Source organism: Apis laboriosa, unplaced genomic scaffold, assembly GCF_014066325.1.
Source record: "Apis laboriosa isolate Shangri-la unplaced genomic scaffold, ASM1406632v1 scaffold5_cov152, whole genome shotgun sequence".
NCBI classification, from domain to species: Eukaryota; Metazoa; Arthropoda; class Insecta; order Hymenoptera; family Apidae; genus Apis; species Apis laboriosa.
Window position 1 is genome coordinate 3601184 of NW_025223857.1, and position 26168 is coordinate 3627351.

The following is a 26168-nucleotide window of genomic DNA, read 5'->3' on the forward strand; positions in this document are numbered from 1 at the left end:
CCGATTCATCACCTCGAAGGGTGAAGGGAAAAAAAAGAGAGGAAGGGAGGGAGGGAAAAAGAGAGTGCTGTCAACGATTTCCACTACGCGAGAGCTTATAGCCTGTGTATATAATTTATAACACGTTAAGAGAGAGGCGCATCGGTGAGGGACAAAGAGAACGCCGAGGTGTGGAAGGGCAATGAGCCAGAAAGTCTGGCAGAAAGATTCTTCTTCAGTCGAGGCTTGCCGCTCGATGACGAAGGATTAAGTTGGCTCGTTATCCGCCTTTACAATACGCGAATTCGTAAAGAGGAGCGATGCGTGGCGCGGTTCTTCGTAATCGTTTCTCCGTCGGTGAAACGTCGCGTTGATTCGCGTTCTATTTCTGATCGGATCCAGAAGTTCTGGAAACGAAGGAGGAGGAGGAGGAGGAGCAGCGATGGCCAACACGCCGCTCAATTTGTCGGAAGATAAGCAAGCTATTTCGATTCTATCTATCTATATAATATTTCGATTAAATCGCTTTTCGAACATTTCGTATACTCTGTGCGGTTTGCGGGGGATGAAAGCTTCGTTTGTTTGATATCTCGTTATTGTCTTGGGTGTGATTTTGTTTGCTCTTGTTTCTACGTGCTTCGTGTTGTAACCTATGTTCGCCATGTTTTTTCCAACGTTCTATAATCGTGCGTATATATATATATATATGTATGGTCGTATTTTTTTTCTTTCTTTTTTCTTCGATTTTTGATTATTTTATATGGAAAGTTTGTCTATGAAATTTTTATTTATCTTTTTTTTTTTGGCGATTGTTAATAATCGGATGGGGACTTGTGCATGCTTGTGTATTTTTGAAAACGTAAATGGATGGTTTAAAAATCGATCGAGTGTATAAGTCTTCGAGAAAGTAACTTATGTAGGTCACGAATCTTTTTCATTGTTTAAATTTTCACTCGGACGAATCGATAAGTCGATATTAAATTGTTGTTCAATTGACTCTTTTCTTAATCGAAAATTTGTACGACGAAGATAATTTTCAGATTACGTGGCTTATACTCATTACACTTTTAAACTAACTCTTTAAACGTGTTTCAAACATTTCGTATTTTTATTCTTGTATTTTATGCGTACTGTACGTTTATGTACCTTTTTTAAATTTATCATAAATGAACAAACAGTCCAATCATTATTGAATATTAATTTTTTATTACGATACAATATTATTCAAAAAATGAAAGTTCAATAATAATATATATATATATATGATGATAAAATTGAAATAAACACGGTTACAGTGATCATTCATCAATGGATACACAACAGAGTTTACAGTTCCACGAAATTTCGAATGAAAACAAATATTTCGAGCTCGATTTCGTGGAAAATCATGAACACACACACAATACACGTAATTCAGAAGATTCTTCGTTATTGCTCAACATTTTGGCTTGTACCAGCATTTTGGCAGCAACTACACGCTTGTCTCGTTAACGTCGCAGAACAGAAACCACGTCCACACGATATTACAGTTCGATGTTGGACAGATTAACGTCTTCCGACGGGCTGACTTCGAGCAAGGAATTATTAGTCCTCGAAGATAATCCGTTCACTTTGCATATTGATGGACAGTGATAGATTAACTTAACATTTTCACTATGTACAAGCGATTTAAAATTAGACCAATCTCGAAACAGTGCTTCTAATAACAGTGTATTAAAATTTTTACACTCGCGAAAATATTTGAACAATATTACAAAATATTAATGTAACAATTAATTAATATAATATAAACGGAATTTTATGATTAAATAATATGATACGATTGTACGAAATAATTTTTTTTGAGAGATCACGAGAGGATGAAATCACACACACATTTGTTTAATGTAACTTGTACAATGACACAGAGAAAAAATTATTCGAAAAGTATATTGAAACTTGAGCAATTCGAACGCATAATAATCTATCATCAGTGTTCTATGAATAGATTCAAAACATTCGTCGAGATGAAATTTTTCGAGTTTACGCCAAGTCGCGACGAAAATTACGATTTATTTCTTTCGACGAGAGAAGCTTTAATTGGGTTAACGATAGCAAAAATATACATATCGTTTGAAATAAAGACGTCGATGAGCTCGGCGGGCACGAAGTACAAATTTAACCGCGCGAATCTATAAACGCCGCCTCGCCGAGTTCACTTTTATCATCGAATCAGAAGCTACGGGGTCAGTATTTTCTCAAGTGTTCCACGATAATTCTCGAGTGCAATCTTTCTGTCCCTCGAGGATAACAAGCCAGGTTCAATTAGCTTGCAACAAACTTTCCTCTTCAAAAGAAGAAAAAAGAAGAAAAACGAGTCCCTCGCCATCTTTCGCGAAATTTCAATCAGTCTTCGAAAATCGATCGATCCGGGTGTGCATCTCCCTGCGAGAATTCGAAACGAGGGTATGCAAGTTTTCGATGAAAAATTTTTGCAGCGACGAAGGAAGAGGAGGAGGAGGAGGAAACGTATAATTCTGAAAACTCGTGGAATCCTCGATAAAGCCGATATCCTCGAATAAAACGTATTTAAAGATTATCCATCGCGAAATTTTCCGTTTAACCGTGAATGAAATTGGACGAGAAGGAAAGAAAGATTGGTCTCATCTTCTCCTCGCATGGATCATCCGTTTCTTAACGAACCGTTCGTCGAACGATTTTTCAATTATCATCTTGCGAGAGATCGTTCTGCTATTTTATTTCGATTGAATGGATCTTCAGTTTCGAAAGGGTTTCGTAGTTGAGAGGAAATTAGAGGAGGAATTAATATTGCGTTACAATTACAATGGATAGAAATTGGACAAATTGGAAATCTTTTAAGCTCAGGGTTATTTTCGATACGTTTTCGATCGCTTTCTGTGTTTTTCAGCTACGTCGTCCAATGGTGGGCGAAGAAATCGTTTCAAATCAATGTTGAAGAAAAAGTGAGAGAGATTTGACAGGTGTCAAGGCTCGAAGCATTTCAAAATAAACTCTGCGATTCCAAATTTAAAACTGTGATAAAACGCTCACCGGTTTATTTCTACGCGTAAATTTATACGTGTAAATAAACGACAATGTGTGGATAATTAATTGGAATATTGCATTGGATGTTTATGTTGCATTTATGGGAAATTTAATTCTTCGTATATTTATTTATAATAACGATCCTCTCTCGTAATCCTTAAATTAATATTTTTTCGCATGAAATTCCATCGAAATCGGATTTTTCCTTTATCCTTGCATGCATGTTGCAGAAACGAATACCGGTGAATGAATTTTTTTTTCATTAAGTTAAAAAATCTATTTATATAATTCACCTATTCACGCTTGGATAGTAAAGATTCTTAAGGATATAAAATTCAAACAAAAATACACAGAGTATAAAACTTAAAATACCCAAGGTAAAACATTTAGAAGGTGAACTTCTATTTCGATCCACGCGTGAAAACACAAATTTGCATAAACGCCACTTGCACAATACACCTTCCTTATCTTCCTTATTTCATTTCCCAATCTTTATCCCATTTCCACTTCCGCGAAATCTTCATTTTGTTTTAAATTCAACATTCCGTTAACGTTCAAAACTATATAATACCGCATTATGCAAGAATTGCTCGATACTATACCACCTCCCTCGAATTATTCGGAACCTTAAACCACCGACTCGACGACCTTTTCTCGCGTGCAATCACGCGATCACACCACCACGAACTATTGTGATCCATCGACAATGAGAAGGAAAACCTTATATAAACCTCGCGACAAAAGCGAAATCCATGCGCATTTTCTTCTGAGAAATGCGCAAGCCGTTCGAGAGGCGTTTCTCGTTTATCTTTATCCAGATTTCTTTTCACTAAAAATAGAAAGGAAGGAAGAAAGAAAGAAAGAAAGAAAGAAAGAAAAAAGTAAATAACAGGCGGATCGATAACGCGCAATTCGTGCAGGAGGGATCGCAATGATTGGACTGGTGGCCCCAAATCCAAGGGACCACCCGGATGTCCTCGTGATCTCTTGATCTCTTTATGTGACGCGAGGGTATAACAGCGGACTGGACACGTGGTGGGATTAAAGTAAGCTCGCTTTATGAAAATAGATTCGATCTAAGAAAGTAAGAAGTTATATTGAATAATTATAAAATTTTCAAAATGTCTATCTTCTTTGAGCATGCAAAAATTTTCTTGATCGCGCAACGTGAACAAGTAAAACGTAAATTAATTCACGCATATACAGGACATATACGTTATATGAAATTCATAAAATATTTATAGATGACGTACAAAAATGTCGATTATAATCTGTTCTTGCCTCGTGCTTCGAACTTAAACCAACTTAATAAATAAGTTCTGATCGACTTTTGTTTCAGCCTCTATCGACCCTCCAAACATAATTCCACGAATACATTGCCATCTAATCGTGTTGCACCAATTAATTTCTCATCCGAGCCGCCATTCCTTCGAGAATATCGACGAGAGATCAAAAAAGTTAGTTCGAAAAGTTTTTTGGAAGTTTTTTGAAAATGGATCCCTTTCTCACTTCTTCCATCGTTCGTAAATACATTAGCGCGTGGGATTATTCGCAACGAGTGCAGGTGAACCAGAAGTTACGTATCGCAAAACTGTGAAAGTTGGATGGACTCGTACGTTAGAGAGGCGGTTGTTTTGGTCGAATGGAAATTGGATTCCGGGCGGCGAGGTGTCGAAGGAGGGGATGAAAAATTTGGATTAGATAAGAAGCGTACGCGGGGGTGGTTGTAGATGGAATGTAATATCGTTGGAAAGTAGATCGAAGTTGGGCGTGAAATGGTGCAGGGAACGGCTGCGGTGTGAGATTTGTTGCGAAATCGTGCAGACGTCTCTCTGAAATATATGCGTTTCAGATTGATGCACACACAGCATTTAGATGATAATTAATTAAAACAATCTTTATCGATCTACCATTAGAAAATTAAAAAAATAAAGTGTATGCATTAAAAGAAACAAAGAAAAAGATAAAATTCGAATCATGAAAAAGGATGGAGCGAATAATCTAAGACATATATTTCTCGTTCGAATGGAACACGAGCGAGTCATTATCGAGGAAACCATGACGAGGATTCTAATTATCAGCAAAATTATTCGGCGTGGAGGAATCTATCGTTTCCATTATCCCCATGCTCGATTAAATTCGAAGACAATGATCGACTCAGCATAACGTGGCTGCTCGCTTTTACTCGTTGAATTCGGGAAAAAGAGAGAGCGCAATAATCGAAATTCGCATTTCGCATGCGAGAATCGATGGTTCCAATTTCTGGCCGGGTGCACGTAGAAGATGTGTTGTTGATGGAATATAAACCAGAGACCGTCAGTCAGATATAGAAAACTAAATCTAAATCCCTTTGGAAGATCGTTCGTGTTGAACGTGTGTCGAGGATCGATGCATCACGGGGACGAAAACGTGACACGTGTTTACCTTAGAATTAGCTGTTTAACGCGGTCATTTTTATTGAAAAAGAAGATTTTTCCGAGTGGACGATGAGAATTTATCGAGAAAAATAATGATAAAAAATAATGATGAACTTGAAAAATATTCTCAGAAATCTTACTGTCTTCTATGAAGAAAATTTTTGAACGAGATGGATGAGAGTTTATCAAGAGAATTATATTATGGGGGAAGGAAAAAAATTTTCGTCTTCCACGAAAGGGGAAATTTTTATAAAATTTGAGAAGTGAAGGAATTAAGGAAACGGAGAATTACGTGACGACTTAACAAAGCGAAGAAAGTTTCAATGTCCTCCTGAATTTTGAACAGTGGACCGTTCATAACGAGGAACGGAATTTGAATAACAGAAACAGATGAGGTATGAATTATATTTAAATCGGTTTCATCTTTACGAAGAAGGATAATACCTCCATTCGAATTCAAATTTATTCGAGAAGGGAAGCTTACAGTTTTTCATTTCCACTTGTTTTCAACCCTGTTTTCTCAAATCAGATTGTTTCGATTTGTGGGCTGCTCCACAAATTCTCAATCAAGAGAGATCGCAAAAAAATAAATTTTTCCCACTCGAATAATTCGAAGAAAATGGGAAGAAAAAAAAAAAATTACGATCCAACTATGGTAAAATTATCTTTCTATCGATTCCAAGAGCATCACAATCGGAAAAAGTGTACATTTATATACGATTATATACGATTATTACCCTACCGAATATTTTCCTTGCCACGATCGAGCTATCGTCGTACGAGGAATATATTTTCCTCGCGCACTCTACTCGTCCCCCCTCCACATTTGCCTGCATCATGGTAACACCATCGTGACGGTGTTGTAACACCGTTATTTTACTATTCTACGCGAGGCGGCGGTGGACGTGTTTGCCGCAACTTTGGAACACGTTTCCGCTCGGCTTTCTCGCGTGAACGCTCTTAAAATGCATCCACGATGGAGCAATCTCGCGTGCTTTTTATTCCAGATGGATTTTTCTTTGACGTCCACTGCCTGCCCCTATTTTTTCGTGTATTAATGCGTACAATTATCCAGTTTATGTTAATTGGTTTTAATCTCGTATGCATTTATATATTTTATTTATTTATTTTTAAATAATTTGGCTATATTAAAATATGAAATAACGCGAGAGATTAATTACATTATAATACGGGTTGAAATGTACGCGTTATTTTTTATCAAGCTTGTGTCAATTTATTCGAGATATCCAGACAAGAATTTTAACGTTCGATTGATATATCAGATGCGACACACGAAATTCACAATGCATCGCGTGTATATATATATATATATATAAAATGCCCAAGAGACATATGCTAGAAATCTGAAGATGACAACCATAAGGTCGAAGGATCAAATTTCCAATATAAAAATGTTACGTGATATTTGGGAATTCTGTACATGACATTCCGCATATCTGTACAATATATGTAATAGATTTCTCAAAATTTCGTATTATTAAGCATATACGAGCGAGATACAAAAGAGATACAATATAAAATATACTTTTTCACTATTCTATCGAAATATCACGAGTTTCCACAGCTGTCGAATCTTGTGGATTCGCATCAAACGGATATCCAACGTTGCTCTTTCGCTTAGAAGTGGATCAGGAAGGGGAAAGTATTACCTGCATTGCCTACATTCAATCTTCCCACAACTGCAAACACAGCCGGCTCTCCAACAACATACGCATTCCTTCCAAATCGCGAACAAAATCGATCCCCTGATGGGATACTATATCCCTAACCAACTCGAGATAACCATTATCATCTTCCACCCCTTCTCGTCAAACACCCAATACTAAAAAAAAAAACATGTGAAACGCGATCGAACCACTTTTAAAATTAGATTTAAAAAATGGCGGATGCGCGCCATCCACCGAACATGTCAATTTATATCGCGATACATTCGCACGGATGATCAGATAGGGTGGAACCGATCCGAGAAAGAACAATTGGAGGATGGAATTCAGAGTGCATCGAGGCGAACGGATAGACAAATAAACATTGGACGGTCACGTTTCATCGTGATGCATCCTCGATACTACTGCGTATCGAAAACATTATATGTATATATATATATACATGGGGTGTGCACGTGCACGGCTGCATGCTTGGAATTCAAAGGGGGCGAAAGGAATCGATCAGCAGCTCGCGACTGGAAAGAGACGTTAGAGTGTGGGGGGGAGGAGAATGGAATCGAAATGAGAAACAGAAGGAGGACGAAAATGGGGGGGAGGGAGATGGAGAAAGATTGGAAAGTATGAGACAAAGCGATGGTGGTGGAGATAAACAAGTCGTTGAAAACCGATTATCCTGTCCTCCTGATGCTGATACCGATCGGGACGAGAAAAGGGGGAGCAAGGAGGAGGCTGCATTTTCATTATATTTTAATAAACGGTAAAAAGAATTAAAAGTCGACACGAGATTTCTTCCGCCATTTTTTTCCTTTCGTACGCGTGTTAAATTGTACATTGAGGGGCGAGGGAAGGAAATTTCGAGGAAATTTAACGCTTCGGCAAGAGAAGCTTCGAGATGCGAATTTTTCTTAAATTTCTTATCGTGCTGGGATACGTCATCGAACGACTCGAAGCTAATCAACAATAATAATCTTCGTGAAGAGAAAAAAGAAGAAATCGAACTTTTCGCTTTTCGAAATTAATATAAGATTATTATACACGTTGGATAGATCAGTATTAATATCAAGAATCTTAGTTCTCCTCTCTGGAGAGGACAAGTTAAATACGCGTTCAACTACGCAAGAGAATAGAGGCGAAAAACAATTCGACCTATGAAGAGGCCTACATTGATCCAAAAAAGCGAGTAAAATACGAGCCCATATAAATATGGCCCAAGCTGCACACGACGATCGTTCTCGATAGACAAGCATCGGGCGGATTAGCAGCGTTTACGGGGGAGGGGGAGTGGCGAATCGATAACTCCACCCCCCCACGAAGGGGGGGGGGGCAAACACGCGTGTGCGTATGGGCGCGTGACGATTCAAACAGGTCCCGAAAATCCAGTCGACACCGCTATGTATTACACAGGGTGGAACGTGTTATCCGGCTTAGCCGTGCAAACAGCTGCGGGGATGGTCGCGTTGCCAACATAACCTGAATGCAATATCCGAGATCCTTCGATATTCTTGACTCGCCATCGAGCGAAAATAAACGTGTTGGAAAGAAATTTAATTCTTTTTTCTCGGTATGTAATTAATATTTTCAGATCGGATATGGAATTTTTTGTATTTTGAAATTTTTCGTATTAAGCGCGGTGTGTGTAGTTTCATGAACGTATTCATGATTCGAAATCTCTATCTACCTCTCAACGAATAATTCGAATAATTCTAGAAGAGGTTGACACGAGCTTTACTTTCGATGAATCACACTTGAATACCACCGGTATCCACCGCATCTTAACCAAAGGGGGAGAAAAGTGACCGCAGGAATTTGGCGTTGCTGGTGGAAGAAAAATAAGATCGGGCCAACTAACAAACCAATTACCATGGTGCATGGACCGTGTTTTGATCCGTGAACGTTCGTTCTTCCCCATCTTCTCTCGGATTGCATGCGGGCTTGTGCATTTGATATAGATGTAGGATGCGGGAGGGATCGATCGATCGATCGCTGACGAGGAGGATCTCTGCCTCTGTTCACAGGATCTAACGTACGCGGAGGGTGGCCACAACTGGCGAAGCATAATCTTCTCGCTTTTGGTCATCGGATTCGTTATCGCCGGGATCGTCACGGCCATTTACCTCCTCGGGTGAGTATCCTTTTCCTCCCCCTTTTCCTCTTCTCCACCCTATTATTAGATCTCCTTTCTACGGTATTTCCGCGGGAAATGCAGCCCAACAGTCGGGTATAGAGGTTTTATCCAGACTCGTGAAATTATTAATCCTGCCGATTCGATTCACGTTTTCTTCGAGAGAATTCTTTCTTTGTATTAACGAGCAATAATTACGAAGGGAGATTGGGTTTATCGACGTGAAAATATCACCGGGAGATTTCATGGGAGGAACTTTTTTAAGGGGTGAACTTATTATTATTATTTTCTTTTTCTTTTTATTCATTATCTCTAACGAAGTAGCAAGTTTTAATTTTAATCTTAATTTTGATTCGTTCGAAATTATTTCACGAGAAAAAATTGAAATGAAAGAAACATCGATTTTTAATTGGTCACTTTGAAGAAAAGAGAATAGAAATATGATACGTCGGGAGCTAATTACGAGCATCGGGATACCGGATGCTCAAACTCACTGTTATGGATCAACTACGCGTGGATAAAAAATGTTCACGGCAAAGTTATTATTTCGTTTATTAGGGAGAAGAGAGTTCCTTTCCGCGTTTCATATTTACCCCGTAACGAGGTTTTTTTTACACGGTCTAAAAGAGAACTAATCAGGGTGCCTTGGAACAGGTTCAAACATCGAGTTTATTCAAAGAACCGGCTCGACTTTCACTTTTTACCTCCTTGCTCATTTCCTTCTTTTTTTTTTTTTTGCGAGAAAATCCTTCCCCGGGACGTCCAGCCTTCGTTCGTGCCAGAAAATCCCCGTTTTATCATCCTTAAAGCCACGAGAACATCCCTTCGCTTTCTGTAACATTAACCCCCACCGCTCTTTCTCTCGATCCCTGAACACCGCCATCTAGCGCCGCAAACACGGAAGTTTAGCCCGAGAATTTTAAAGAGCATCGATGTGACTTAAAGCCGCTAATCTTATAAAATTTCGTTATTTCTCTCGAAGAATCGTATTTTTCTTTTTCAAAATATTCAACGTTGCGTTGCAAAATTTTGGAATTTTATCGAAACTTTCGTGTAAATATTTCTTTAATTCAATCGGAACGTTGCCACGTTGAAATAATGAGGATTCAACGCGAATACAAAATTCCAAAGTTTTGAGGAAATAAAATTTTCTATGAAACTATTTTTCCATCGCTCGATATTATATTTATGGAGGAAAATCAATAACAAGACTTGCTACAATTACATTGTAAAGAGGATTAATAAAAATTGGAAATTTAATAAAAACAATCGATAATATCAGAAATCGGATATTCGACGCATATTGCGAAATTCCTCTTAAGAAACTTTAGTCGATCGAAATTTCTATACGATATAAGATAATTGGAATTTTAAAGAATTATCCGAATATTTAATAATAACCAAAGTTTCGAGGGGTTTGATAAAAACTTCTTTCCGGTTGAAAATGCGGTTTTCCAACTTAACTTTCTATATTATTTACTCGGATAGCAAGTGATCGAATATTGAACGAATCGATATTCCAGCAGGAGCTATTATCAAATTAGAGGTACGAAACTTTTCAGGTACGTGGACGAGCTGTTGTACTGGAGCGGCAGACGGCTCACGTTAGACGAGTGCCTTCGTGATGATCTGACGCCGCACAGGTTAACACCGACCTGGATAACCCACGACAAGTTTGTCTACCAGGCCGACGACGGTTCCCTCACACTCCTGGACACAAGCAACAATTCCGTGTCCCTTCTTGTCTCTAATCACACGCTCGTACGTATCACGCGACGCGGAATAACATTCACCAGGGGGGAATATTGGGGGGAGGTTAAACTTTGAATCGAGTTTAGAGTGCACTCTGTTAAATTAGAGTGCACGAAGGATTTTATTTTAACGCATTCGAGTGACGCGTTAGTGTGGTTTTCTCTCTCTCTCTTTCTCTCTCTGTAAAGATGAGTCGCGAGACAAGATTTTTTTATATTCCGTTTTCTGCTTTGTGACTCGTTCATAATTTATTTTTATCTCGAATATTTCGCAAGAATCGTGAACGTGTTGAATATTTTAGATTACGTGAAATTAGATTATGAAATGTTATTAAAGGAATATTTCGTATAATATTTCACGAAGTTCGAGTCGAAAAAATAGTTAAAAATAAGAGAGAATCGATTCAATTTATTTTTTTTTTTCTCGACACATCGAAAAATGGGATGTCTAATTCGGCAATTCGTGCGAAAATTCGAACGAAAATTGTCATGACAACTTGTCTGAAAGCTTTGGTGAACAATAATCGAAATTGCGCGCGCAAAACATTAATTCATCTATTATTAGAAAACAATAGAGTCCATTTTTTAAAAATCCTATTAATTCAAATGTCGATACTTTCGTGTACATATATATATATTACTATATTTCTTGCGAAATTTTATTAATATCCGATATTTTTTGGCAACAAACAAAACGAGAACCAATTTTCATTTTCCAAAGTAGGCTAAGAAATTTCGAGACAATTCGTTACGAATTTGCATAGCTCAGCGCATCGCATTTTAATCTCTCTATGCATCTTTATGAAGCTGAAAGATTTAAAAAAAACGTTGATAGAAATTGGAGTGAAATGGAGGAAAAGATTCTTGGCTCGGCCCGGAAGCAGCCGCGACAATTAAAATTGTCCTGACTTAATTAATCGAACGTCCAAGTGCAACGGCCTCGTTCACACAGCGTTGAGCAAGTATTTGAAGAAAAGATTCCCAACTTCAATCAAGTTTTAATGCAATTTCGCGGTTCAAAATTAGATCGAACGATTTCTTTTTGTTAATCAGAATTTCTTGAAGCTTAAAAAATTTCTTGAACAAATCTCCAAAGAGGATCATAAATTTCATCGCGCGAACGAGATTAATTAAACAGGCGAGAACCAATTCCTTGCGAAATTCATCGCCGTCGTCGAGGTTAATCGCAATTAAAAAGCAGTTTTTCTTAAAAAACTTTCAACGACGGTAATCTCGTTCGATATTCTAATCCAAATGAGAGATTAATAAAAAGATGAGAGAAGAATATAATATATATATATATAAACAAAGTATAATTTTCAAAATAAATTAATAATATCGTAATAAATCGTAATAAAATAGGATAATCTCAGATAATTAATTCCAATCCAAATATGCGAGATTGATAACACGAAAGACATTTTATATTATACGAGACGAGAATTAGAGAAGATAAATAAATTCTAATTTTCTAAATTATAACTAATAAAATAGTAGAAGAAGAATAAACTTAAAATTATTGAAGAAATTTCAACAAACGAGCAATATTTTCGCGACATTAATTCGGACGAGAAATGCAAATTGGGAAGGGAAAACGAGGAGGAGAAAAATTGCTGCTTATAATTATGAAAAAAGGAGGGAGGAAGAGGATATGAAGGGATCTTAACATCAAACGTCCTTTCGTTCTTATCTATCGGTGGAGGTGAGGTTTAGCTCGCGGCGCGCCATAAAACAAAAAGAGAGTAGTATATATATATATATAGTCGAAATATATATTTTATATATATATATAAAGGCAAAGTTCGAGGTATTCGGTTTATTCAAGAGAAAAGGGGGTCGCTCCCTCGTCCGCCTCGGCGCTATTGCATTTTCCGCTCGGCGAAATGATGCCCGCGTGCCCGTGGGGAGGTCGGGAAATGATCGCCTCGTGGAACGAAAAAAAAAAAAAAAAAAAAGAAAAAGAAAAAGAAAAAGAAAAAAGAGGAGGAAAAATAGGTGGAAAGGAGAGGGGGGAGGGAGGGCAACGAAAGAGTATAAATAAATTTCGGAAAACGGAAAAATTGCGAAAATCGTTCCAACAGTCGTTAATGGACGAGGAGGGATAATTTCGAGGAGGAGGAAGAGGAGGGTTTTGTTGGAGAAGCGACAACGTCAATTTGCCACTCGTTAACGAAGGATCGTTCTCGTTTGGCCGACAATGAGGGATATGAGAATACGATTGAGGGTAAATAGTGTTGGTTGACTGCGGTTGGGTCGGTTGGATAATGAGCACGCAGTGGTGACGATGCTTTTGCTGATTCCAGAAGAACGTTCGATGCGCTCGTTGACGGATGGAAGAGGCTCTTCTCGCTTGCTTTAATAACGTTAACGAAATCGAACGATGGAGGACTTGAACCTCGACGAGTGAAGTGTGATCGTTTAATCGGGCTAGTGAAATCTTGATCACATTCATATCGAGTATTGGACGATTATTTTGGATATTGTTTCGAAAAAAAGAAAAAAGATTTTACTTACTAAAATTAACGAACGATTGATCGTTGGAAAATTCAATAGAAAAGAATAATAATAATAATTCGAAAAAAGTGATAAACTTGAAAGATATTTGGAAAATAAATTTAATAATACATCGTCGAGTTGATGAAAATAAGGATAAAATTAATGATAGATTGGGAAAATAACGGTGTCGTTAACGGGGTGTCTGATCTAAAAGGCCGTTGCACGTGGACCGGCGCTTCGAGGAGTTGTTCCGGAAAGTTGGAAGCTCTGCTAACTTTACGAGGACGGTTAACGATCGTAAAGTTCGCGCTAGCCGAGGGAAATGGAAAATGCATAAGCCAGTAAATCTTGGCCGACTTTATTTCCAGAGACAGCTGAACGTCCAAGGCTACCAGTGCAGCGCCGATCTGCGTTACGTGTTGTTTAAGCACAATGTCAAGCCGGTGAGTAACGAAAGAATGATTCTCGTAATCTTGGTTAAAATGATTGCATTAAATGGTGAAAAGGAAAAGAGATACGATTCGATCGAAATTTTAACTTTAAAATTATATTGTTCCTTTCTCCTCTTATATTATATAATTGAGCTTTGAAAAGAATTGCAAAATCGGCTCCTCTTTTATTCTTACTCCATTCTATTTAATCATTTACATTTGTATCACAGAAATATAAATATAACGAAACGAGCTCTCGAAATCGATTTAATTTTTTAATATTCGTTGAATTCGTAACGCGACATGTGTATACCACGAAAATTTCTTATTCTATCGCAGCTGACGCGCACGCGATTGGGTCATGAATATTTCCAAATATCCGACTTTTTGTCAACACATGTTCACTACAAGTGTCGTCGTCGTTATGCACAACCATTTTATGCATTTTTCACGATCATTTTTCACTTTTGATTTTTAATTGTCGACAAGAAAATTTTCTCCTTAAAATAACAAAATCCCCATTCATTTTCAGGTGTACAGGAATACCTTCACCGCTTACTACACAGTCTACGACGTCACGAACGAGTAAGCAAGCTTTCCAACCCCTCTTCTCCCGAATTTCACGTAATAATTCCGCTTCTGCTTATCATCTTTCTTCTCCAGCCACCACACGCCTCTCCGTCTGCACACATCGAGGGGGATGCAGCAAACGCGGCTGCAACACGCCGCCTGGTTGGGCAACACGTCCGGCATCCTGATGATATCCGAGAACGACATCTACGTGAGGATAGCGCCCTCGGCGGCAGAGGACGCGAGGATAACCGACACAGGTTTACCCGGGGTGATTTACAACGGGGTGCCGGACTGGTTGTATCAGGAGGAGGTGTTGCCGCGGCCGGAAGCAGCCTGGCCTAGCTCCGACGGCACGCATCTCCTCTTCGCCTCGTTCAACGACACCAAGGTCACTGCCCTGGAATTCCCTTGGTTCAGCACGCAACCGGGTCAGGATGGGCCGAGCTCCAGCCCCCTGTTCACGCCTAGGAGAGGCTCCTTCCCGCCCTCGAGGTCCGTCAGATACCCCACTCCCGGCTCGCCAAATCCCGAGGTCGAATTGTGGATCATGGAGCTCGGCAACTTGACCAACTCGATCAACGGAACAGCGAACTCGACCATCCTCTCCAGGATAAGGTTGAAACCGCCAACCGCTTTGGACGGACAGTAAGTCCCGAAATATCTTGAACAAGTATCTTCTTATTCTGTTAAAAAATTCTTCTCCAACAATTTATATCTCTTGTCTGAAATATATACTTTCTTCCGATTTGATCAGAATCGAGTCGAAAAGCGTCGAATAAAGTTTTAATTTAAACGCAAGATCAGTTGATGTTCCCTCTCTCACAGGGAATATTATCTGATATCCGCGGGTTGGGTGGGCGACGACTCGACCCAGGTTGCCGTCGTCTGGATGACCAGGTCGCAGAATCTCTCGTTGGTGACCGCTTGTCGAGCACCAATGTGGGAGTGCGAGGAGACTCATTCGGAGAGGGCGCCTGAAGGGCAGTGGTTAGACGCGCAGCCTCATCCTCTGTTCGCCCCGGACGGGGACAGCTTTCTACTGCTGGCCGCCGTTCAAGAGGGCGACAAGGAACACTTCACCCACATCAAGCACGTGACGTTGACTCAACAGAGGATAGCAGTGTTGTCTCACGGCCGTTACGAGGTTAGATCGAGAACCAATTTTACGAATTTGCGTTTCCATTACATTATTGTTCCTCGTCTTCCGCGAAGGTGAGTGAAATCTTAGCGTGGGACACCAAGGCCCATTTGGTGTACTATTTGGGCACGAGGGAAAGGAGGCCCGGTCAGAGACATCTTTACATAGTTCGCGATCCCACCGCTGACGATCCTCGACATCTCGAACCGTTGTGCGTCACGTGCGACCTTGGCGAAGTGCTGTGGAGCAGTAGGTGAGCGATCTCTTCACTTATCTCTCGTCGATTATTTGTAACAATTCCTATATAATCCTCCCGTTACAGATTTTATTACACCAATTGCACCCACTTTGGCGCGTCCGTAAGCCCCCCGATGGAGAACGAATCATCCGGCTACTACGTCCTCTACTGCGAAGGTCCGGGTCTCCCTCTGGCCGCTGTACACCTGATCACCACCCACAAGATGATCCGCGTGTTGTACGACACGAGGATCCAAAGAGGGGACAAGCTTTCGCAACTGGCGCTGCCAACTCGAAGAAGCTTCGAGGTTGTTACGCCACGTAATTTTTTCGTCACCGAACCCGTTTCCAATTTTTAAAATCCCTGACTGATTGTTCCCTCGCCTTTAGGTGTCTCTACCCCAAGGATGGAAGGCTCAGGTGCAACTGTTATTGCCACCTTCGTGGCGAGAGGAGCTGAGAGACGCCGCGTTCCCCGTCCTGGTGGAAGTGAACGGTCGGCCAGGTAGCGAGGCGGTGACCGACCGGTTCAAGATCGATTGGGGGACGTACATGTCGAGCCACAACGACGTGGTCTACGTAAGGCTGGACGTGCGCGGAGCAAGAGGCCAAGGGAAGCGCGATCTGTTCAGAAGAATCGGCGGTGTCGAAGTTCAGGATCAGTTGACCGTGTTGAAGCATCTTCTCAAGACTCTCAAGTACCTGGACGTGACCAGGGTGGGTGTGTGGGGTTGGGGATACGGCGGCTACGTGACCGCCATGGTGTTGGGTAGCCAGGAGAACGTGTTCAAGTGTGGCGTCGCTGTGAATCCTATCGCCGATTGGCTCTACTACAGTGAGTTGCCGAAAAACATAATTTCCTTGGACTGTATACTGTATCGAGGTTGTTTACACTGCTGTTTCCCGGATGAGAGTCCCCCCTGATCTTTTCGTGCAGATTCCGCGTTCACGGAGCGAGTCCTTGGCGCTCCCGCAGAGAACTACAAAGGTTACGTGGAGGCTGACCTGACCCAACGCGCCAGGTTGGTGCCCAGTCACAGTCTCTACCTTCTTCACGGTCTAGCCGACCTCACAGCGCCTTATACGCACGGTGTCGCCTTCGCTAAGGCTCTGACCGAAGCGGGTATCATCTTCAGGTACCAGGTACGTGATCCTCTAACCTTCCAGTCTCTTCTATCAGAAATACATATATATATCTATTTGTTCTACGCTTCGTCGATTCTGCTAGATTCTACGCATCTCTGGCGCGTGACCGAGTCGAATCGATAAAGTTCGTAACTTTGAATCGTGTCTAATTGTACAGAGTTACGCGGACGAAGACCACGCCTTGGCAGGCGTGTTGGAACACGCTTATCGTTCCATAGAGGACTTCCTCGCAGAGTGCCTCGCCCTGGACGCGTCCTAGTGCCTCAAGCCGAACGCTCCCTCGTTGTCTCTAGCTCGCCTACTTCTGATACATCCCAGATGGATGTGGATGCTCGTCAAGAAGGCTCTCGTCGTTCAGGATTAGACTGTAGCTCGAATATATAGAAGAAGAAGAAGAAGAAGAAGAAGAGGAAAGTAATAATAATAACCCGGTCCTGGAATGTATAGCGGTGAATCGTATAGCGTGAACGAACCGATTAAAAAGGGAGGGGGGGGGGGAAAAAAATGCTAGTCCCTGAGTCAGAGCCAGGGGATGAGGCGTGAACTTAGCGTTTGTATAATAAGTAAACGTAAACCGTTTAATAAGTAACCGTTGTATATCAGCCACCTGCATCAGCCTGCGGATTCCTCTTTGCTACCGACAAACTTTCACTTTTGCTCTCTCTTTCTCTCTCTCTCTGAAAGCGGACATACAAACATAATTTCTAGTCTACGATCTCCCCTATTATATCCCGATGGCCATCCATCCAGATGGCGCCACTAGCTAGCTATTAATGGCGCGATTCGATCGCGGCCGGACACCATCTTTGCCTCCCCATCCTCGCCTCGACCTCGATCGAGGTCTCGCGAAGAATCGGTGAATAATCGGTGTCGTCGTGCCTCTCGCAAGCTTGCAAGCTCTAACTCATTTTTTATACACAGCGAAACCTTCGAGACACGGCGAAGGTGTCGACATCTCAGCGAATCCGGGCGTATCGAGCTTAGCGCGAGCTTGCAAGTTCGCGTCTCGCGTTTTTTATATCGGCACGTACACGCATGCACACACACGCGCGCATAAATACACACGTGCATTCAGCCATTCTGCTCGAGACATTGGTGCCGTTTGTATATCGCTCCGCTTTCCGAGGATGTCGAGTAGCTTGTGTCGATAAGCTTGCAAGCCCATCCATCAATCGCCTTCTTCATCGAGGACCGCCTCTGCGAACGAGTCGCCTTTAGATCGAATACGGACACATCGTGCAGAGCTTGCAAGCTCGCGCTTCGCGACGTTTCTCCCTCTTCGATTACGCCGCGCATCGGTCTCTACCATGATCCCCCCTTGTCGTGGAAACTCCGGCTATCTCCTGTACCGACGTGACACGCATATACACACACATACACACACACATACACACATTATTTCCTTGGTAGAAACGAACGCCTAGTCTTAAGTTTTGTGTTGTGTACAGCTTCGCGCCTAGTATCATGTAATGATGTTACACGTGAAGGGGAGATAAAAAAGAAAAAAGAAAAAAATAGGAGAAGGAAAAAAGGGGAGGAAAATGATATTTCCCTGGCCCTTCCATCGTTATCCATATATATATTTATATATATATATATATATATACGTACATAAATACACGCACACACCAACACACGAATTCTTTCTACCGTTTGATTCTTCGATATTTGTATATATCCGTGTCTCTTTGAAACGAATTCCCTTGGTGCAGGAAAACGTTCCCCCCCTCGACGAGGTTCGAGCGTGTTTCCCGTTTGTCGTTGATCGTTTGTTGTATTATATATCGCTAAGTTGTACTATAACACAATACAGTTTTCAGATTAAATAACTATTAATTAAGTAAGTTAAGCGCGACGCGAAGCTTTAGGATAACCTCGTTCAGGTTTCACCTCGTATACTTTAGCTCGTTCGAAAGGAAAGGGACCTCGTCGTCGAGGGCAACGTGTATTCCTTTATCGTATTCCTTTCTCTCGATCACAAAAAACATCGATCCTGGGGAGCGGCCTGAAGAGGATCTTAGGAATCCAGAATTCGAAGTAGATCCTAGAAGTATAGATCGTATGGAAAATTTTAGAAGATCGAAGAATCTAAAAAAAAGGAAATGGAAGAATGTTATAACGCGTGGAGGATCGGTCGGTCGATAAACTTCGAGTCGTCGATTGATGATCGATGATCGATGATCTGGAATTCGAGGAAAACTCCTTCAGGCCACTCTAGATCGACGTGGTGGAAGATCGATGTTCGTTCAGACGCGGTTGATGTTGGAGGATAATCGTTCGGGATCGATCGATCTTGCGGGACTCCCGTTTCCACGATATATTCTTCGACCCTTCTCGTCGCACGAAATCGATCCATAGTTAACATAATTGTATCTCTATGTGTCTTTTCAAATTTGTACCGTGAATCGATTCGAACTTGTTCCGAATTATTCCTATCATAACTCTGGATCGAATTCGGGTTATCGAGAAGGTGTGACAAGTTTTTCGATGTTGCTCGTAAGTTCGATCGAAACAGGACAATTTTCGCGGTTGATAAAGAGAGAACTTATAAGAGGAAAAAAAAAAAATAATAATAATAATAATCGAACAAACTATATCGCGCTCGAACGAAGAGAGTCGCACGTCGCCATAAACGCTGCCTGCCAAGCAGCCCTTAAATGCCGACAATCAAGGCTAGTGCAACTAATCAAACGATAATAAATAGAGAAAAAAAAAAAACGGAGAGGATGAAGAAATTTACCTAATAATAATTAATGAATTCTTAGAGATGAGTGATCGATGATGATTCGTCCACGTGATTGATTGGCGTGGCTGAGGACCTCGGCGATGGGTCGAAGGGATTGAATTAGAAGAGATACCCTTCGATCGTGTACGGATAGTAGACGTGGCAAATCGATTAGATCGAAATTACGTGCTTGATGTCGATCGTAGAGAGTACAAAAAAAAGTGAAACCGCGCCCGATCAAGGAATCTTTCCTCGAGAAAGAGTAAATTCGAATCGAGGCGTTTTCCTCGAGAAATGAATTAAATTGGAAATTAATGGAAATTATAGAAGAAAAATTTGATATAAGCAGCCTTTTGTCGATTCAATTTGTTTTGTTTTATATCGATATATATATTAAAACGTGAAAGACTTAGAATCGTAAATAATTGTTCTTGTAAAAATTAAAATAATGTTTCTTACTTTCTCAAGTTTTTCCACTGTGATTTTCATGATAAATGGCATTGAATAAGAATAAAAAGGAAATTGAAATTCTTCTCGAGGGGTTCCTTGGTCGCGCGACAAGGACAGACACGCATTAGTGTTAAACCACATTGTAAAAGTTCATTTTTTCGTGAGTAATCTTCCTTGAAGGGAACGTGAAGGAAGATTGGATGAACGGAAGAAAGAGAGTAGAAGAATGAGTGAGAGTGAGTGAGAGTGTGCAAATCGCAATCAATTATTAACTTATAATAAACGGCAAAAAGTGCGGCGAAAAACATTAAACGTAGGCGTAAGTATCGGTCTCACGAACACGGCAGGCACGCAATAAAAATAAAGAGAAATAATAATACAATTGCAAACGGAACAACTGCAAAACGGACGGTGTAATAATATGGATAAGTGTAAGAAGGAATTGTAGGCATGCGATTGGAACTAAAGTGGAATTAAAGTCGTAAGGAAACTAAAAAAAAAAAATAAATAAAAATGAAAACCTTGGTAGCAGCGCATAAGGGTATCTATAAGCTTTTGGTAACGTATTATCGCCGCTAGGCTAAAGAGAATTAAATTAAAAATAAAAAAAAGAAAAAATATATATATATATTATACAATAAAGAGGAAAAAAAAAATAAATAAATGCGACACACAGAGAAAGAGAAGACACACACGCAGGACATCGTAAATTATTGCAATTGACGCGGAAGACTCGAGTTTAATGTATCGGGCCCGTGCGAAAATTTCGGACGAATTTCAGCGAATTATTTATATCGATTAATGATTCGCATGTCCGACCACGCGAAATCGCCCGTCGACGTTCAACGATTTCGAGATGACGATGGAAAAAAATAGAAAAAAATAAAAATAAAATAAAATAAGAAGAAATCGCGAGCGTTTGTGTTATTCGTAACGGAGAAAATTAATCGATAATAATTAATAAGGCGACTAATTGAAATTATTTGGATAATCTGTGATATCTCAGATTGACGATTATTATTCGAATTAGACGTTGTTTTTTAACGTCTACTCGAACATCGAGGTATTAATAGATAAGATATTATCGATAAACGAAATTTTGTTCGAGTAAAAGGCCCTTCGAACCGAGTCCGAGTCTCTCGACGATAATCGATGTTAATTAAAATAAATGGTAAAAGCGATGCTCAAACGATTTCTTCAGGATTCTTGAAATTGTTGTTACTAAATTGTTATTCTAAATGTATTAGCTAGTTTCTAGTTCGTCGAAAATACGATCTCTTCCTTGTATATTTCTCAATGTTTCTCTCAATTGTGCGATCGTTTTAAAACTCTTTTAAAGACGAACGTTTTTTAAAAAGCATTCCTCGTATGGAATATAATATATCGGAAAACGTGATTAAATTCGAACATGAATTTAACGTTAACGGATTAAGAAAAAATTGAAACGTTATTATTGTATTCACTTAATTTCCTTCGTATATATCTTCTCGTTTACGACAATACCGACTGCGCAACTTTTCACCTAACCTATATTTTTAACTCTTGAATCGATATTCAAATATCAAATTATCCTTTTCATACGATAATTATACCATTAATACCATTCGAATATTTGCATCTTTAACGAACATTTTCAAACTTAAACGAACCTTCAATTCTTATATAAAATATTCGTATGAATTACGAATAAAATATCGTGTTAATTAAACAATCAAATTTAGAGAAACTTATTAACCATAAGGATTATTTTTCCACGATCAATGAAATCGATCGACGAAATTGGCTCACTCTCAAATATACTTCCGATACTCGATATATGTCAAATGTATGTGAAAGGAAGTAATCAATCGTATCGATGTTCGCATTGTTCGACGACCTCGGACCCGGTTAGCCCGGCCTTTACTCAATCACGTTATATTACGTATATCAGACTCCTCGATGCGGACAGCATCTCGAAACTACGTCTGAATGATCAGAGATACGGTTCAATCGATCAGTACACTCGGAAGCGTTGAGTCGAAATATCTGGCCAACGACTCGTTGAATTCGATCGTGCTCCGCGAGTGTGGCCGACGCGATCGGACAATTGTTTTTTATATAATATCCGCTCGGATCATCAAGCGAGCGTTAATTAATCGTTCGAGATAAGAGAAGTGCGTTCTCGATATGTTTCTCGTGGGAGACGAGGGCACGCGGATTGTGTTTCCACACGGTTTTTTACGATATTCGCACGGACCTGGAGACCGAACATCCACGAAATCGGCCAAAGTATATCCACTCTGTTCCCGTAAAACACTGATAACACTGATTCGAACGATCGAATCGGGTTGAAAAGTTAATTTTATTTTTTGTAAAGCTTTTTGTAAATCGTTAAAGTTTAACGTTCAATGTTGAGAAATTTTGGAAATCATAAGTTTTAATAATTCTTCCTAATCTGTCACGATGCGTTGTACATTTTACACAGGGGAAAAATCGTTCAACGTGTTAAAGATTAATTTTTCATTTCAACGCGAATGATAGAATATTTTATAGAAAGTTTCCTTTACGAGTTATTCTATTTTCGAGAACGCCGATTTCGCGGATATCGTTAATAATTCCACGTAAACACCCACGAGATAATCATGTTACTAAGACTCTGCGTTTTTTAATATCAGCGAGACTCGCCCCTGACGGGCAAACAAAAAGTGTTTTCAATAAACTGTTACATTACCTGAAGTCTCTCTCGTGTCGTTCTCTTTTGTTCCTTTCAATTTAGAAACTTACTTTGAATCGATAATCAAATGGACAACGCCGATTAATTTCTTCTTTTTGTTTCTCCAAATGACGTTGACATTTTGAAAAGAAAATCATAAAATATTTTTGCGAAAACTTGCGAAAACAGTTATAGTTCTTGTGTGATCGAAAATTATGTCTTTACGACGGCATCGGAAAAAGAAACGTTCGAGAAAATTGATAAATACGCGACATAATAATAATAATAATATTAACAAACGAGAGGTTCATTCTCATCTTGCAAAGCATAAGTAAAATAATTATAAATATTTTTAAAAAAATATTCAATCGATTTTTCATCATTCGTCGTTTGATATATTTTTAAGAATAAGCGAGCATTTCTACGCGACCAGGTCGAAGAGCGTGCAAAACATTGGCACGAAAGTGGTGTCGAGTCAAACGGTCGTTCTTTCGAAACAATCATCGGACAGCAGTATAGTTTATTTAGGCTCTTTTCGAAAGATTCCCGAATTAATAAATTTAGAAGAGATCAACGAGTTACCAGTTGATGAAAAAGTGCAGTCTTCAAATATCGAGGTAATATTATTTAAATTTATTTAGATTAACAAATTAATGAACAAAACACAAAATTTTCTTACAGATACAATATAACAAAATTGAAAATTCGTTACAATAAATTAATTAAAAATATCTTCTTACAAAGTATTTCCATTTTTTTTTTTTTCACTTTCATCGAAAATATCAAACTATCATGGATAATATATTATTCTTCCACAAAAGGGATACAATTAAACGTAAGTATAAATTTTCGTTATAAATTAATCTGTATTATCTTTCAATATTAAACGTAATCGTTTCCTTTGATCTTGCAAGGCAGATAAGTAGAGACCAGAAATTTTCTCGAGGAAGATACGTTCTCTATCTCCGCCTTTCCCAACTTTCGCATCGCCCCAACTTCTCTTAGAAACGCGTCAGTCATATAAGGCCTGCCTTCGAGGGCTGTCAATTTCGATAAATCGAATTCGGTGAGGGGGGCGGTGTTCACACCCAAAGCGAGCAATTCCGACGGATGTATTCCAAGCCATCGTACGTTCGAACAGGCCAAACTCTCCCTCTCTCTGGATAACGCGGCCGAGCCGAAACTAATTTGCAAAAGGAAATTTTCTATAATATATATCGTAAACATTTTAATTTTTCTTCTTAACGTCGATCTTTTTATTAAAAATTTTTACTTTTTTTAACATTATTGTACATATATAACTTTATAAATATTTATAAATATACACTTTGATGTATGATACATCCTTTTCAATAATTTTTGTTAATAAAAGTATTAATTTATATTTATGAACGAGTAATTTTTATTTCTTTTTTGAGAACAATTATATTAAAATATCATTTATTTAGAAATATCGTAATATCGTTGTAATATCTATCACGAAAATTTGTATTGTTTGATGATTGAATTTACCGGTAAACACACATGATGTCGATGCCGAAAGGATCCGCGTCGACTATTATATAAACCGGAAGTTCCAATTTCTCGGACAACAGTTTGACAAGCATTCTCGTGGCAACATCCGGGTATCCTTTCCCCGTGACCAGGATACAATTCAAAGAAGAGGTACAATCGTCTTCTAATAATTTTTGAAAGACAGCATCCTTCTCAACGATCAACACCAATTTGGCCTTGCTTCGAACGGAAATTACATTGGAGGCTAGGTGAGGGATCAATGCGCCCCCTGCCACGGTGCAATCGATAATTCGATTGTCGGCCAGTGTAAGGGTTAATTCGCCTGCGACCAGTCCCTTCGACGTTGGCAATAAATCTGAACGATCAATTTTTCAAATAGAAAATACATTTGCGAGAAGAGAAATATATATATATATACGAAGAGAAGAGAATGACCATTTTTTTCAAATATCTTTTATGCAATTATTTCTATTATAACGATAAAATTGTGATTTAGAAAAAAATACAGGAGTATTTATGAATTTATGAAATTGAGCAAGTGATGAAATTTGCTACAATTCGAAATTGAATTTTTTTAAAAGAGAAAAGACTCACTGAGCTCCCATGGCGCGCAATTAAGCAAATTAGCAACGTGATGTACCGCTTGGTCCAAGCATCTTTGCTCCGGAACTAAATTCGAGGTCCTCTCGTTTTTCAGGTCGTAATAAAGGGACCGTCTCGTGAGAGTTGTGTTCGTAATTAGCAAACGATGCGCCGTGGCCATCACCGTCATCATTAAAGCAAACTTGTCTTTGCCTCTTTTGCTAGCAAAGTCTTGCGTCACTCTTCTCGTTCCCTTCGTTACGGTTTCTTCGGTGTTTCGTTCAGGTTCTTCTTCGTAAAATTGTGATTCAGGATCGTTCGTTTCAACGTCTGTTTGAGTATAATTTCGTGGTTGGGAATACGAAATTTGAGGTAGACGACCCGAAGATATTTGTTCGATCACTGTTAAAGTTACGTCTTCGATACGTGCTATTAATTGCTTCCTAGATAATGTAAATATGGTAAATATTTTTTTAATTCTTAAAAAGATTTAGGATTAATTGAGATATAATCGATTCAGAATTCCTTCTTTTCACCTTAATTCTGTATTATTTATCACAGGTAAATCGATTTTCTTTTCCTCAATGTTTTCCAATTGATCGATAATGTGAGTGGATATTTCCATTCTCATGTTTCTATTCATTTTTGACATTTTGTCTGTAATAAGTAATTTAATTCTATATTTTGTTATCGATAATAATATGCGAAAAGTTTGAATATTTTTTGAAGAGAAAATAAGAGAATATAATCGTTGCTCATCACTATGAAACTATGTTTCATGAAATGAAACATCCATATAGGGAATAGATACGTAAGTATAGATGCGTATATAAGTATATTTTACAAATATTTCTGTATTTTTATATCGTATATATATATTTTATACTGTATGTATATTTTTCAGAGTGGCCACCTAACTTTAACACGTGGAATATTTCGTTTGGTTTTGATAATATTAAAAAATATTTTAGATAAAATGATTGAATGATTTTGAGAAGAATACATTCTAGTTTTATTAATTTTTCCATAAATGAATGCATAGAGATAATATAAAAGTCAATTTCGTCTTTCTAAATAGGATTATATATTTCTTGATACATAGATGCAATGTATTTCTATAAAAAACTATTAGATCATTTATAGAAAAAAATCATTAGTTTATTCGATAATCAAAAATAATCAAA

The 26168-nt window shown here is 39.0% G+C and overlaps 2 protein-coding genes across 9 annotated transcripts in view; one reads left to right on the forward strand and one right to left on the reverse strand.

The window, feature by feature from the left end:
- The window catches only part of LOC122718126 (dipeptidyl aminopeptidase-like protein 6), a 61139-nt gene extending 40039 nt beyond the window's left edge, over positions 1 to 21100 (forward strand). For 5 of the 8 annotated variants that reach the window (XM_043942844.1, XM_043942848.1, XM_043942845.1 and 2 more), the window contains 11 exons: positions 9142 to 9248; positions 10811 to 11009; positions 13864 to 13938; positions 14459 to 14511; positions 14590 to 15144; positions 15325 to 15643; positions 15712 to 15890; positions 15960 to 16182; positions 16265 to 16709; positions 16812 to 17017; positions 17178 to 21100. In XM_043942844.1, the coding sequence (XP_043798779.1) occupies positions 9142 to 9248; positions 10811 to 11009; positions 13864 to 13938; positions 14459 to 14511; positions 14590 to 15144; positions 15325 to 15643; positions 15712 to 15890; positions 15960 to 16182; positions 16265 to 16709; positions 16812 to 17017; positions 17178 to 17279 (2463 nt within the window). In that variant the 3' untranslated portion in view covers positions 17280 to 21100. Of the gene's footprint in view, positions 1 to 254; positions 453 to 9139; positions 9249 to 10810; positions 11010 to 13080; positions 13224 to 13302; positions 13939 to 14458; positions 14512 to 14589; positions 15145 to 15324; positions 15644 to 15711; positions 15891 to 15959; positions 16183 to 16264; positions 16710 to 16811; positions 17018 to 17177 lie in introns of those variants that run through there. The other 3 variants (XM_043942849.1, XM_043942850.1, XM_043942851.1) reach the window with 3 other exon arrangements.
- Positions 21101 to 23769: 2669 nt separating this feature from the next.
- Positions 23770 to 25636, reverse strand: LOC122718278 (meiotic recombination protein W68). The gene is made up of 4 exons (XM_043943171.1): positions 25521 to 25636; positions 24997 to 25427; positions 24400 to 24757; positions 23770 to 24070 (listed from the first exon to the last, which is right to left on the reverse strand). Exons 1-4 carry the CDS (start codon positions 25634 to 25636, stop codon positions 23770 to 23772), a joined length of 1206 nt encoding a protein of 401 aa, XP_043799106.1.
- Positions 25637 to 26168: the final 532 nt, after the last annotated feature.